Source organism: Equus przewalskii, chromosome 4, assembly GCF_037783145.1.
Source record: "Equus przewalskii isolate Varuska chromosome 4, EquPr2, whole genome shotgun sequence".
Taxonomy (NCBI): Eukaryota; Metazoa; Chordata; class Mammalia; order Perissodactyla; family Equidae; genus Equus; species Equus przewalskii.
Window position 1 is genome coordinate 7,674,421 of NC_091834.1, and position 15,067 is coordinate 7,689,487.

General features: G+C 39.0%; 1 protein-coding gene across 2 annotated transcripts in view; it reads right to left on the reverse strand.

Moving 5' to 3' along the window:
- Positions 1-2,223: 2,223 nt before the first annotated feature.
- SLC26A3 (solute carrier family 26 member 3) overlaps positions 2,224-15,067 on the reverse strand; it is a 35,532-nt gene continuing 22,688 nt past the window's right edge. For both annotated transcript variants that reach the window (XM_008532232.2, XM_008532231.2), the window contains exons 14-21: positions 14,004-14,073; positions 13,821-13,913; positions 12,143-12,238; positions 11,326-11,559; positions 9,720-9,774; positions 6,087-6,214; positions 5,876-5,941; positions 2,224-4,101 (exon numbers count right to left, since the gene is read on the reverse strand). In XM_008532232.2, coding sequence (XP_008530454.1) covers positions 4,078-4,101; positions 5,876-5,941; positions 6,087-6,214; positions 9,720-9,774; positions 11,326-11,559; positions 12,143-12,238; positions 13,821-13,913; positions 14,004-14,073 — 766 coding nt within the window. In that variant the 3' untranslated portion in view covers positions 2,224-4,077. The remainder of the gene's footprint in view (positions 4,102-5,875; positions 5,942-6,086; positions 6,215-9,719; positions 9,775-11,325; positions 11,560-12,142; positions 12,239-13,820; positions 13,914-14,003; positions 14,074-15,067) is intronic.

Here is a 15,067-nt window from a genome sequence, read left to right on the forward strand (position 1 = left end):
AAAGTGCAGTGGCCAGTTAAAAAACATTACATTTAAAGATGTATTACTAAAACACACACACACAAACCCATAATGAGAGAGAAATATTATTTAATTCTGGATGTTAACAAATATTTCCTATTAGCTTTTCTGGGTACATTTAATTGAGCAATGCTAAGTTAGCAACTTTGGAACAAATGTGTAGAATGTACCTATACTGTTGCTGAGTTTAGTCCTGCCTTGTGCTAGATGAGTTTTCAGACAGGTTTCAATTTCTTGCAGAAGGTAATATTTCCCAATGATTAAGAGCCTGGGCTCTAGTTGAACTGTCTAGACGGAATTCTGGCTCTACTACCTGCAACTATATAAATTAGACTAATTATTTATCCTCTTTGAGCCTTGATTTATTTTGTTTTTCTAAAAGATAGGGATAAACATGGTACCTTATGGGGGCTATTTTGAGAATTAAATGAATTGCTTCTAGATATATTTTGTAGAGTCCACAGAATTTCCTGACAGATTTCTCAGCCTGAGCAGCTGGAAGGATGGAGTTGGTATTAACCAAGGTGGAGAAGATGCTGGTAGAGCAGACTAGGGGGAGATCAGTAGACCAGTTTTGACACGTAGATGTCCAGATGAAGATGGCAGAAAAATGAATTAAATATTCCTCTTCTCTGTTCTTGTTTATGCACTGTAAGGTCAAGTTTGCATTTGAAACATTTCATTTACATTTCTAAGTGGTAAGTTACTGTGTTTAAACAAGAATATGTACTAAATGCTTAAATAATTATTAGAAAATGGCTTTTAAGACAAACTGCTCAATGTGGACTAGCTTCAACCTTTCTTCGGTAATGTGTCTGTCTCTTAGCTGTTCTGTCTCCCAGGGGCATCACTGGGTGTCCTCTGCCCTTCAGTCTTGCTCTTGTTTACACAAGTTTTGTTTTTATCTTCCAACACAATCTCTCGGTCTCTTCCTAAATCAGGGATCAGATTTTTGTACCAGTCAACTTCCAATGTTTGCTCTGAGGCAGGCGAGTAGAAGCCCAGCCCCACGTATCCCCATTACCCAAAGCGTGTCCACTGGAGAGGCCTCGGAGAAAAACCATTCAAGGGTGAGGATAACTGAACCTCTGAGATATTAAGGTTGAGCAGATTGTGATGGGGGCACAATGACTGGAGTGCTTGTTCCCACTGTATGTTATTTTGGTTGGCAAGAAGAATGTAGAGGGCATCTTTACTTTGGAAGATGCAGATATCAGCGGCAAAATCGTGTATAAGGGTTTTGCCCCACCCCCAAACCAAATGATCAATTCAATAGGTTCATGTTTTCAATTTCTATTCCCTGTCCTCTATAAAGAAGGAGCTCTTAACCTAAGATTTGTAGGGCATCATATGTAAATGTATATGTGTTTGTATATTTTTGTTTCCTAAAGTCCGTTGGGTACGTGGGGCTCCATAAAGTGTCCATGACTAAAAACTTTAAGAAACATTGCTATGAAGAGTGCTGATATTCCACCCTTTAATTAAGAGTAGCTATATAAATAAACTTTTACCTTTCTGTAATTGGTTTTAGTCCAATAGACAAGCCCTCTCGGTAAAGACCCTAATGAAGGATGGAAGGCTATTTTGACAATAAATTTAGAGGTGAGACCTAAGATGACCGGGACAACTTTTCCCATCGACAAAGTGGTTCAATATTGAAGAGAAGGCGCTGAATCTTTTTCGGTTGGTGCTGATGTTTAATGTCTAAGTATTACATGAAATAAATACAAATTTACGTCAAGAACAGTGCCAGTGAAAAAGAGAAGCACGTGTACTGAATCTCAGTCTTCAGCTACACTGAGCTCTAGAGCTGTTCTTCTGCTCTGTGAGTTATAATGACCAGCAGTGAGGAAAGAGTCGTACTTTCTTCTACGTCTTTTTTTCCCTCCCAGTAGGACTGGGGAGAACTGGCTTCCCATCATGTTTTCTCTTTACCTTTTGCCTTGTTGCTTTTTCATTTTACGTTTTCCATTAGCGTAGAAAATTTTCATACTAGGAGGTGGAAAAATTAAGGATTTGCTTCAAAATCTAGTTATGGCGTGAGAAGGATTGTGTCTAAATCTAGATTGGACGTTGGATGCTTTAAAAAGCTATAGTGATATTCATAAAATCTGGGCAAAGAAGACTCACTGCGGGTGGTTTAGAAGCTCCTCATGTAGGTTTTCAGCCAGACCACTATAAAGGGGACCCACAGCATGCACGTTTCAGAAAGCCAACAAAACATTTAATAAAATAAGACACATCTATGTACAATCGAATTTTTAAAAATGGAGATATATTAGTATGAACAGCATAAATTACACGATTCAAAGCAGTGGTGTAAATATACTGCAAAGCGTATGCACAAAGGTGAGTGACTTTGGTGGAAATCTGTCTGTGCTATAAAAATACATATAAACAAAATAATTTTCTTCCTTTGGTAAATCTACAAGGTACAAAATTAAGAGTATTTACACAATTTTATATTAAATATGTGAAAAATACCAAGCTAGAACGATCTTGTTCCAAAGTTTGAAACATAATTCTGTCAAACAAAAATATTCTTCATACAATGTATGAATTTATCAATAGCTTTCTGGGTATAATGTTGTTCTTTATGTGACAGTCAGATGAGGATCCCTCTGAATTTTATGTATATATATATATTTAATTTTTTAAAGTTCATAATAGTTTACATCATTGTGAAGTTTCAGTTGTACATTATTTCCTGTCTGTCCCCATATAAGTGCTCCCCTTCAGCCCCTGTGCCCACCCCCCACCCCCTTCCCCTGGTAACCACTGAGCTGTTCTCTTTGTCCGTGTGTTTATCTTCCACATATGAGTGAAATTATATGGTGTTTGTCTTTCTCTGAGTGGCTTATTTCGCTTAGCATAATACCCTCAAGGTCCATCCATGTTGTTGCAAATGGGATGATTTTTTCTTTTTTATGGCTGAGTAGTATTCCATTGTATATATATATACCACATCTTTTTTATCCAATCATCAGTCGATGGGCACTTGGGTTGCTTCCATGTCTTGGCTATTGTGAATAGTGCTGCAGTGAACATAGGGGTACACAGGTCACTTTGGGTTGTTGATTTCAAGTTGTTTGGATAGATACCCAGTAGTGGGATAGCTAGGTCATATGGTATTTCTATTTTTAGTTTTTTGAGGAATCTCCATACTGTTTTCCATAGCGGCTGCACCAGTTTGCATTCCCACCAGTGGTATATGAGGGTTCCCTTTTCTTCGCACCCTCTCCAACATTTGTTATTTTTAGTATTAGTGATTATAACCATTTTAACAGGCGTAAGGTGGTATCTGAGTGTAGTTTTGATTTGCATTTCCCTGATGATTAGTGATGTTGAACATCTTTTCATGTGCTTATTAGCCATCTGTATATCTTCTTTGGCAAAATGTCTGTTCATAGCCTCCACCCATTTTTTGATCTGGCTGTTTGTTTTTTTGTTGTTCAGTTGTGTGCGTTCTTTATATATTATGGAGAATAACCTCTTGTTGGATATATGATTTGCAAATATTTCCTCCCAATTGGTGGGGTGTCTTTTTGTTTTGATCATAGTTTCTTTTGCCATGTAGAAGCTCTTTAGTCTGATGAAGTCCCACTTGTTTATTTTTTCTTCTGTTTCCCTTGTCTGAGAAGACATGGTATTTCAAAAGATTCTTTTAAGTTTGATGTCACAGAGCGTACCACCTATATTTTCTTCCAGAAGTTTTATGGTTTCAGGACTTATCTTTAAGTCTTTGATCCACTTTGAGTTTATTTTTGTGTATGGCATGAGATAATGGTCTACTTTCCTTCTTTTGCAAGTGGTTGTCCAGATTTCCCAACACCATTTGTTGAAGAGACTATCTTTTCTCCGTTGTATGTTCTTGGTGCCTTTGTCGAAGATTAGCTGTCCGTAGATGTGTGATTTTATTTCTGGGCTTTCAGTTTTGCTCCATTGGTCTGTGTGCCTGTTTTTGTACCAGTATGATGCTGTTTTGATTACTATGGCTTTGTAGTACATTTTGAAGTCAGGAATTGTGATGCCTCCAAACTCTGAATTATATTTTGATTAGAATTTTGTTTCAAGTGGTACCTGGAAGAAGACAGAAAGTTCTTGTTTTAAGGCTTGTTAAGTTCTATCCCTTTCAGTAATCATATCTTGTATTTAAAAAGAGTATATGTGATCAGTCCAATTAACATTAGGAGCTAGAATTTACCAGAGTTGTCAACGCATTTTTTTGTCTTGAAGTTTAATGATCAAATACCTTCCACTGCTACTTGGTAAACATAGACCCATGTGATACCATGTTGTAATATAAGTGTACCTTTTGAAGGCCTTATTTAACTTAAGATAACAATACAATGTGTTGTAGCAATATATTTCCTTATATTTGTTTCAGAGGCCACATAAGCTCCAAAGGACTAAGTGTGCTGGTCAGGCACATTCAGCTTTTACATGGTCACCCCTGGTGGCCTATCCACAACTGCAGATTTATCTTCCTCTAAGTAATGCAAGGAGCTGATGTTAAATGTTTCTTTTCTTTTTAATATGCAGAAACAGGTACAGGATGGTGCTGACTATGTTCTGTTAGACAATTGGTTCTAAGCTTTGATCAGACATGAGGTTTAAATTCTGTTCCTATACTTTATCCTCTAAAACTTGGTGACAATTCTGAATCCAACTGCTGGGCAGTGGGTTTCTGGTAATTCTCTCCCTGTAGAGGACTCAGGCAAGGTGCCAGATTTGGTTTCTCTGGAATCCAGCCCTGGGAAACAGAATCATGGTGTTCTTTTAGGCTCTTGTCTCACCTCAGATCTATCTAACTTTCTGGAATGGCATTTTCATCTAACCTTTTCCTATTTGATATAACTCTTAATAATGGCCCAGGGTTATCTTATGCTATACATTTCTTCTTCATTTCTAATCTAAACTCCTTTTTTCTCTTCTTCTTGGACCTTTCTTCCAATCAGAGAAATCCCACTAGCCACCTCCCATACTTGAAGACGATCACTAGGTTCTTTCTCAAGACCCTCAATTCCATTAATCTTTCACCAAAGGATAGAGCTGGTACAGTACAGGGAACAGAGCACAGGTCTTGGCATCAGACAGATCTTGGTTCACATCCTCCTGTTGTCACTTTGGTTTGTGACCCTAAGCAAAGTTAGTTAAGCTCTCTGCGCCCTTCCTAATTTCCTCATTTGTGAAATGAGGATATCTTCTTTGCATATCGTTGTAAGGATTGAGATAATGAACATAATGTACTTATCATCCACTTGACCTACAGCAGTTACCCATGTTGATTTGTGGTTCTGCTTTTCCCAATCTAGAAACATTCCCTTAAAGGACTGAATGTTCTAGAAATGAATGTTCCATAATGCAATGAAACTATCTATTTAAATGATGATTTGGCAACTCTTTCTAGTAAGGAAAGAAATGAACTTAAGTTTCATTGCTGGGCTAGGCACTGTGTTAGGGACTTCCCACGCACCGAGGAGTCAGGAGGCGTGTTTCAGCTTCTCAGCTCCATCACTAATTCACCCATAAATGGAAATAATAATACTTTCCCTGACTCATGGATTGTTACAAGGCCAGAATAAGATCTTGGTTGTAAGTACTTTGGAAACATAAAACGTTCTCTCTCTCTGCTCAATACAGTATCATTATTTTCCATCCCTTTTTGTGCTGGTCTGAGTTTATTTTCCCCCAAAGTCCCTATGAGATTGGCGTTGCTTCAGTTTTCTAGGGATGAGGCACAGAGGCTCAAACAAGTGCTGAGCTTTTTGCAGCAAGCTGGGAGAGGCCTCACCACTGTGAAGTTTTTTGTTGTCATGTCTAGATAAAGACAAGCCTGTGTAAAGAATCTTACCTGGCATTCCCGATTATGTAATCCTCCATTTGTATTTACGATAAAATCAGTTTTTACTTCTTTTTCCTGAGAAAACCAGAATGGAATTATGGATTAGGAACAATTTTTTTTTTTTTTAACGTGGAAAAATAAAGAGGAGCTTAAGCAGCACAGGTGGTTGGTTAGACAAATGTGAAAGTCACCAAAGAAGTGGTACCTGACTGGTACTAACCTTTGAAGTAATATAATCCTTCTTCATCAAAATATGCAAAACAGCATCATGGATTGTTAAGAAAAATATTGAGTCCTTGACTTCATCGTCAAAAAATTCACACCGTGTAAGCTTCTCAATGAAATCATCTGAGGAGAAAAAAGACAGAATAACAGTTAGGAAGAAGTACTTGTTTCACCCCAGTTTCTCCTTGAGGCTGGGAATTTGAACTTCCGTTGGCAAACGTGCATCTCACTGATGTTGGGTTAAGTGTTTGGGGGCGGCAGTGGTACTAATGCAGTGTACCATTAGTACAGTGTCTTCTAGAACTAAAGGAAACCTTTCCAATAAAATATCCATAGAATGCCCTCACGTAAAAAGGAAGAAAGAAAAGGTGTAAATGAGAAGAACTTTTAGTAGTTCCTGGAAGAAAATCAGTCCACTTTACTTTAGGCAGGAGCCTTGTGAGTTAATCTCCTTAGTTAATGATTGGAGCATCAAGTGTGGCTCATTATTAAAAATTGGGATTCCTCTAAAATAGAACCTTTGCTCATGGACCAGTGATATGCTGTGGTTCTGGACTGCCAGACCTGTTATTTACCAGTTACTTACCATGGTCCATTTTCCCAAAGCTGGTGGGTTCCATCAGAAAACATCTTCCTTAGCACCCCACATTTTCTCTCTGGTCATCTCTGAGGAATCCCATTCTTGTAGGTGCTAACCAATACTTGTCTGCACAGAATACTCAACCAAATATTACCTCATGTCTAGTATGTGCGAAGCCCTGGCTGGGTAATATAATGGATCAAAAGATAAATTAGACCTGACTCTTGCCCTCAAGGAAGGTAGAACATTTATATATACCTGTAGTAACGAAGGGAAAAGTGTTGTAGAAGAACAAAGGCAGGAAGCAATCTGATTTTTTTCTTTAATGTTTTCTTAGTTCTTAAGAGAATTCCCAGCTTATTTTAGGTCCTCACCTTTTTGTTGAATGAATGAGAGAGGCACATATCATGTGCTAGGAAAATTCAGAGAAAGTGGGGTAAAGATTGTTTCCTCTTGGTGGGTGTCTGGGAAAACTTGACCAAAACTTGACCATTTAAAAGGATGCCGAGGACTTGGAGAAAGAGGGAGAAAGAGAAGTCACGGAGGTAGGAAAGTCTGTTCACAGGCAAGCTTTCAACATGAACAAGACCTAGCAGTGATGGAGGGAGAGAGAGAGGTCACCAAAACCCAGGATGGAGGCAGGTGGCGCGCCATGGGAAGGAAGGTGACGATCTTAGTCAAGGACTGAGAGGGATGACAGGCAGCAGGCACAGCAGGAAGAGACAGTTTCAAAAAGATCTGGGATGATGGAGAAGGAGTAAAAGTGTTCAGGAAATTAAAGGGTTACCGAGCTCAAGAGAATTTTTTTTCTTCTTCTTCTTCTTGCTAAAGCCCCCTGGCACGTAGTTGTATATTCTATTTGTGAGTGCCTCTGGTTGTGCTATATGGGATGCTGCCTCAACATGGCCTGATGAGTGGTGCCATGTCCATGCCCAGGATCTGAACCAGTGAAACCCTGGGCTGCCGAAGCGGAGTGCATGAGCTTAACCACTCTGCCACAGGGCCGGCCCCAAGAGAATATTTTTAATTATAAGGAACCCTTGAAATGAAACTATATCTGTAGGTTTTAGGGATAGGAGCCAGTAGAGATGACAAATTAAAGATGCCAATTGCATGCCTCCCTCGGGACCTGTGCACTTCTCATCCCCTCTCCCCAAAATGCTTTTCCCCAAGATCCTGTGAGGGTTGACTCCCTCACTTCATTCCAGTGTCTGTTCAAATGGCACATTATCGGACATCCTTGATTGCCCATCTAAAATAGTGCCCTCCCTGTTGCTCTGTCTGTTAACCCTGCTTTTTTCTTTGCAGCACTTATCATTACCTGAAATGTGTGGGGTTTTTTTTTCCTGAGGAAGATTCATCCTGACCTAAGATCTGTTCTGATTCCTTGTTTTTTTTTTTTTTTTGCTTGAGGAAGATTCACCCTGAGCTGACATCTGTGTTATTCTTCCTCTAATTTGTATGTGGGTTGCCACCACAGCATGGCTGAGGAGCGGTATAGGTCCACTCCCGGGATCTGAACCCATGAACTCAGGTCGCCAAAGTGGAGAATGCCAAACTCAACCACTACACCATGGGGCTGGCCCCTGAAATGTGTTTTTATTTGCTTATTAGCTGGCTTTCCCACTAGACTATAAGCTTCATGAGGGCAAAGTCTTGTCTTATTCATGGCTGTATCCCAGCACCCAGAACAGAGCCTGACAAATAGGAGGTGCTCAGTTAGTCTTTACTGAATGTCTGTCATGTCCTGGGAATTAGGTAAGAGACAGGGAATAAGAAGGTAGACAAGACCAATACCTGCCCTGGAAGAGGGTATCACCTATGGGGACACAAGCACAGAAGTGTAGAATAAAGTTATCTGTGTGTACTCTACAGATGCAGACAGTCTGAAGACCATAGTGCTTTCTCTGGGGACGCGAGGAAGTTCTCATAGTTACTGAAGAATAAATTCTTGAAGGAGCTTTCTAGTCAGAAATTGGGATGGGAGAGCATTCTAGCAATGGACAAGGACACTAGTTAGAAAGTTCTTCTCGGGGGCCTAGATGAGAAATGATAAGGGTCTAGATTAAGGCTGTGGAAGTGGAGAGGAAGAGACTGACTCAAGAGGAGACTCACTGAATGTAGAGGAAGGGCAAGAAGGAGAAATTAAAGGTGGCTCCGGAGTTTCTGCTCTGGGTAACTGGTGAGTGGTGATGTAGCGACTGAGGAAAGAAGAACGAGTAGTTTTGGGAGGGAGGGGAATGTGTTTAATTTTGAACAACGTGTATCTGAGGTGCCTGGGGGACATTCAGAGAGTTGAATACATGGGTCTGCAGCTCAGAAGAAAGGTCTGGACTGAAGGTGTAGTTTGGGGATTCATTAACATGTAGACATACTTGAAGCCGTCAGCACGTAGGAGATTGACTAGAAAGAGTCTGTGGAATTAAAACTATAGGGTTTAGTGTTAAAGCTTGAGGAAGATACACTGTCAAGTCATCTTGACAAGAGGAGCCAATGTCAGACATTGAGGACCTGCTAAGGTGGTGGGAGGTGAATCAGAATAGTCTTGCAGAAGTCAAGGAGGAGGAGAGCTTCAAAGACAAATGATAAAGAAAGGGCCAAATGCTAAAGTGAGTGCCATGAGAATGAGGCTGGGATGGAGGTGGGTGATCCTGACAATCTGGACTTCACTAACGACCTTGGCAAAGGCAGCCTTCTCAGTGAGGTGGAGCAGAAACCAGCTTGTTATGGGCTGAAGAATCCAGGGAGGCAAGGAGGAGAGAAAACAAGCCTACTTTTTCAAGAAGATTAGAGTAAAATATGGTTATATATCCATTCTTTTGCTGCCTGTTAAACTTGTTTTCAAATTGTAAAGTTAATTACATTACATATTGACACAACTGAAATATAAAGATGCTATTTCTATAGAAATTTCTATCGGCATGGCTACAAATTAGATTTTCTTCTTGGTGATCACACCAAATACCTGTTCTTTGGAGAGGCTGTCTAGATTGAGAGTTGGCAAAGAGCCTGAAGTGATTGGCAGAACAAAAAAACAAAACCACTTACCATCAGTTCCAACAATATACACATCTACCTCGATCCTGATAAATTCTTGGAAAATCTGTTAAAAAGAAAGTACAGCCTCCTTAGACGACAGTTTCACTTGTCAGAAATGGAAAGAAAGCTATCATAATTTATGCCTTATGGGTGATATATTGCCTTCAGAACATTTTACATTTTGAAAAGAGATAATAGTGTAAAGAGACACTAAAGTTAAAAACAAGGGTTTGTGACAGAAAGAAATAAATGCAAAGGAAAGAAACTCTTTTCTTCAGTAAGAAGTTAAAAATGAGCTCTCTTCAGGGAAGTATAATAGGAACATGTTCTGCCTCAACTCACAAGATGGACTGTGACAATTTTAAAACAGTTTCTTCAGTGGGACAATCTTGACTACAGCTTGCTAGCTACATAAAAGTGAAAGAACCCTATAACCCAGAAGTTGTTCATTATTCCTGTCCACAGTGACTGAATGTATGTAACACCAACAAATCTTTATCCATTTTCCTGGGCTCTAATAAGAACACACACCAGTAGTGACATGAGTAAGGTCACAAAAGGGAAGAAAAGTAGCTTGTACTGTTGATCAATTTAGATGATCATTAATATCATTATTATCATCAATAAACACTTGTAAAACCTCTACTAGGCACTGAACTAAGAATTAGGCCTTTAAAGAAATGGAATGCAGAGTCCCTGTCCTTTGTGCTATACTCCTAGGATCAACAAGTAAATTTTATGTATGTCTGATTATTTTTTCCTCCAAAACTAAAACCAACCAACCAACACATGCAAAAACAGAGAAAAGAAAAAGTAAGCAGTCTTGAGAGTTATGTGATGTTAAGATTTTTTTTTTTAAAGATAAGTTTGAAGGAAATGAAATTGATGCTATTTTCTAAGTTCGTATCCAGTTCACCCACACTTAATGGATCTCATCTTAGCTCAGCGCTTGGTAAGCAGATTTCTGTGAAAAACCAAGCAAAAGAGGGGGAGATGTGGAATTTCTTCAATTTTCTGTACATCTCTTTCTGCAATTATTTTAGAAACTAATTTATTCTAGAAAAAATACAACAAAACTAGAAAGAAAATAGACTGCCACCCGACTGTTTCAGTCTAGTTTTTAAATCGCATGCGATATTTCTCCTTTTGTGTGTCCACTTTATTTTTTTTTTGAAACAGATTGTTGCATAACCAAGAGAAGTTTCATCAGGTTATAATTGATGAAGATAGAAACAAAAAGACCCACTCTTCCACTTTCTCCCAAGACCTTTCCAAATCGTCTTGATTTTAGGACAATTTAGATACAACGCCCACAAGGATTTGAAGGTATCATAGAACTGGAGTTGATAGGAGGGTGAACATTTGTCTACTTACAGGGTCAGCACACATTAGAAAGGTAGGTTTGGTTGCCTTCAAAATTAATGTGCAGTCTCAAAGGAAACAAACTTTTAAAGAGTTCACTGAATACGCCCCACATACACTCTCACTCCCTCCATAGAATATTCTAAGATTATAATTTACTTAAGTGTGTATTGTCTAAAGGAACAGCCTCCCACAAATAGTTTCTTGCCTTCGGTCACGGATTGGTTGTTTCCATTAAGAAAAAAGAAATTACCTTCTTGAGACCCCTCATTGAAGAAACGTCAAGAAATGACACTGCTGAAAAGTCGAGAATAAGGCTATGCAGGCTGATCTTAGGGACCACGATGTTGAGAGGAAGATCAGCATTCCAGTCTATCTGGAAGGGCAGGTCCGTGGTATTGATTGGCTGATCCAGCTCTTCTATCTCATGGTTGTCCAGCTCTTCGTCGGAATCTTTGAAGTTATCAACGGTACATATACATCCTTTCTGCAAGAGAGGATAATAACGTGCATGATAACTCTGACCAAGAAAACATCGTGTATGTCAAGGCTAACTGGTGAGTTTCTGAAGCACAGATTCAAAGTTGGGTCAAGCAATGGGATTGTTAACTCTTTTCTTTGGAGAACAAAAATTTTCCCAGGACAATAAAAATTTTAAGGAGACCGTCAAAGATGCCACTTAAAAATATGACATTAATTGACACATGAAATACCTTATTTATCTGGCATTTCATTTAAAGGAATGGAATCGACAACTTGAATTAGATTTTACAAAGCTTTTAGCTATAATACACAGAAACGTGGTCAAGAAACTTACTGGTTGCATTCCAAAGAAAATGATCTGAGTCTCACAGGATTAAAGAGGTCCTTCGGAAAATCAAGGAGGCCTAGAAGACTTTTGCCAAATGCTCTAAATTGGTCAGACAAATTGTCAGACATATACCGAGTCAACATGGGTTAAAATTTTGTTCGTTCTAGGAATCAACGCAATATTGAAATTATAGTCCAACTTTTGTTAAATTCTTATATTTTTATATATACTTTTCCCCTCATGAAAAAACCCAACTTACTGGTGTCACTTGTATCAGGCCTTTCTTCTGCATTTTTCGGATTTTCTTCAAAGCTTTCTTGCGCTTGCGTAGAATTCGTAGTGGACTAAAACCAACCTGAAAAAGCCATTGCTCTGTTAAAAGGGCACTGAGTGTTCTGCTAGTTACATGGCAGAATTCTGATGACTTTAAGTAGGATGGGTTGAGGACTTGGGGCAAACAATAAAGACATCTGTAATAAAATTTAAAGGTGGTTCAAGCAACATTACTGTGTCAGACCCGTGGTCTGCTCAGCCTGTGTGCAGTCATCGACATTCAAAACCATCCGGGACTTATCCATGAATCATCCACGAATCAGTCTAAACTCTATTTGAATCTGTTGGGGCTTTTGGCCTACATGACTCTCGGGGAATTTTATTTATTTTCTATTTGTTGAATACGGTAGCATTTAGTTAGTATTCTGATTCCATATAATTTTTTTCTATTTAACTTTATATAATTATATTTTATAATATCTATTATTATATGATTTTATTTTGTAATTTTAGTATTAGATATGAGGGGAAGCATCATTTTCCCCTTTCCAAAACAAATGTATTCTTATTGTGGCAATATTTAGCTCCAGAGTAATAAGTAAGGAGCATCAAATTAGGTAATTAAAAACCTTTGACAAAAAAATGTCGTTAGATGGAAAGACACTAGAAGTGAAAAGGACAGTATACAAAGCCATATGTACAATATGATCCAATTTTTGTAAAAAAAATAATTGGGTAGAAAAATATTTGATGTGTACCAAACTAATAATCATAGTTAGGGCTTAAGGCAGAAGCCCTATGCAAGGTACAGAGTAGACCAAAAGGTGTGTTCATGAGTAAGGCCTGAGCTTTTGTTTCTTTGTTTCTTTTCTTTTCTTTTTTTTGGTGAGGAAGATTTGCCTTGAGCTAACTAACATCTGTTGTCAATCTTTCTCTTTTTGCTTGAGGAAGATTTTCCCTGAGCTAACATCTGTGCCAGTTTTCCTCTATTTTGTATGTGGGACGCCACCACAGCATGGCTTGATGAGTGATGCGCAGGTCCACACCTGAGATCTGAACCCACAAATCCTAGGCCATTGAAGTGGAGGGCTCCAACCCAGATGCTATGCCACAATGCCGGCCCTGGAGCTTTTGTTTCTTAACCTTAAAGATTGCTTCTTTGTCATCTCTCTAGTCTACCAGGGATGCTCAGTTGTTATTTAGTGTTAAATATTCATTTGTATTATATTTATTCATTATCATTTATATCATAAACAGGCTTTGCTATCTTGTGCTTCTTTAGAGATGCAGTCAAATATTAAATACCCTCTTGTTTCTGAAGTTGATGCCCAAAGAAAATCTGTGGGACTCTATCTATTAAAAATCAGCCCAAAATCTTGCAGTAAATCTTTTTACTCTGCAGCAGAATTTGATAAAAGGCGACTCTATATTGGACCTCATCCAAAGAGACTTATTTCCCAATACATTAATGGACCCCTTATAAAGTAGTTTCATCTGCTCTGGGACACGGGCCACAAAAACACTCACATAATCCAGCCTCAACATATGTGAAATCAATGACCCTCTTTAAACCCTTGTTACCGAACAAACATTTCATTCCCAGACGATCAGTGCAATTACCAAAAAATAAAAAAATATAAAGAAGAATAACCCCAAAACCTTACAGCATCGAAAAGTTTCTGCCTAAAGAAACCAATGTTGGCAAAGTAGATAGGAGATGGGCATCTGAAAATTTTTATTCCTTCCGGTTCGTACATCTGTAAGGCAGAGAAGTAATATTAGACGGTGCCCATCAGACTCGTATTAGTATAATTTGGCAAGTCAAAGTAAAAAAGGAATCTCCTTACGTCAGAGTAATCTTTTCTGTTCTTGTAGATGTTGCTCCTTCCGACATTAGCCAGCGTGCTGCATTTTGGACTGGAAGGAAAGCAACACCAGGTGAATCCTTCACGCATATTAGTTAGGCCTGTAAGGCTGACACTGATTTTTTCCTAGGACACCAAGGCAGGCTCACTTTTCAAAATTTATAAGGTTGGGGAATCATCATGCCCTCACAGACCCTGGAGGGCAAACACCTTGTTTTGCTCACCCTCCCTCAGCTCCCAGAACAATAGTGCCTCCCATCTACCGCATTCCAGTTCATAAAGCACTTCCATACGCCTTAGCTGTTTTCAGTCTGAGCATCCCAGTTATTTGGTGAAAAAAGGCAGATATGAGTGCCCAGTTGTATAGACGAGGACATGGAGAAGTACAGTGATTTACCTATGGCCACTCAGTTTGTCTCTATGGTTGATGGGTCCCCAAGAAATTAATGAAAATATAAATGAATAAAAGAGTGCGGGAACATTTCAATACAAATGTATCCTGTCAGTCAAGGATTAACTTTTAACTATGACAACAACTTCTGTTCTAAAACTTTCTAGCTCTCAAGAAGCCTTATTTCTCTGGCACACCGTGTAATCGAACATAGGCTGAGTGATCACATGGGATGACATATGGCAGAGGTTTAAGAGTCAAAAGATGTTTGGAATGGATGACTGTTAAGAATCCAGAATTCTAAGCAAGTTTCCTGGAATTTTAGGATGGGAGGGGTCTGTGAGAAATTCTCTAATCCAGCTCCATGTTTTTCAGGTGGGAATACAATCTAACAACCTCTAAAAAGGAACAACTCCCCCAGACACGCGGACTCTCACGGTCTTCGCAATAACACATCCTCAGGTTTAACGAGTTTAGGGCAAAGACACGAAACCCGCTTAAAATATAATGACTTCCAGTTTACAACTGGGCAAACAGATGCAGAGATTTTTATGATTTCTTTGAATGGCTGTCAAAGGAGGAAGCAGACTAAGAACTGGTGGGAGCTGGGCTGATGCTGTTAGGTCTGGCCGTTCTCTTGCCCTTCAGACCTTGG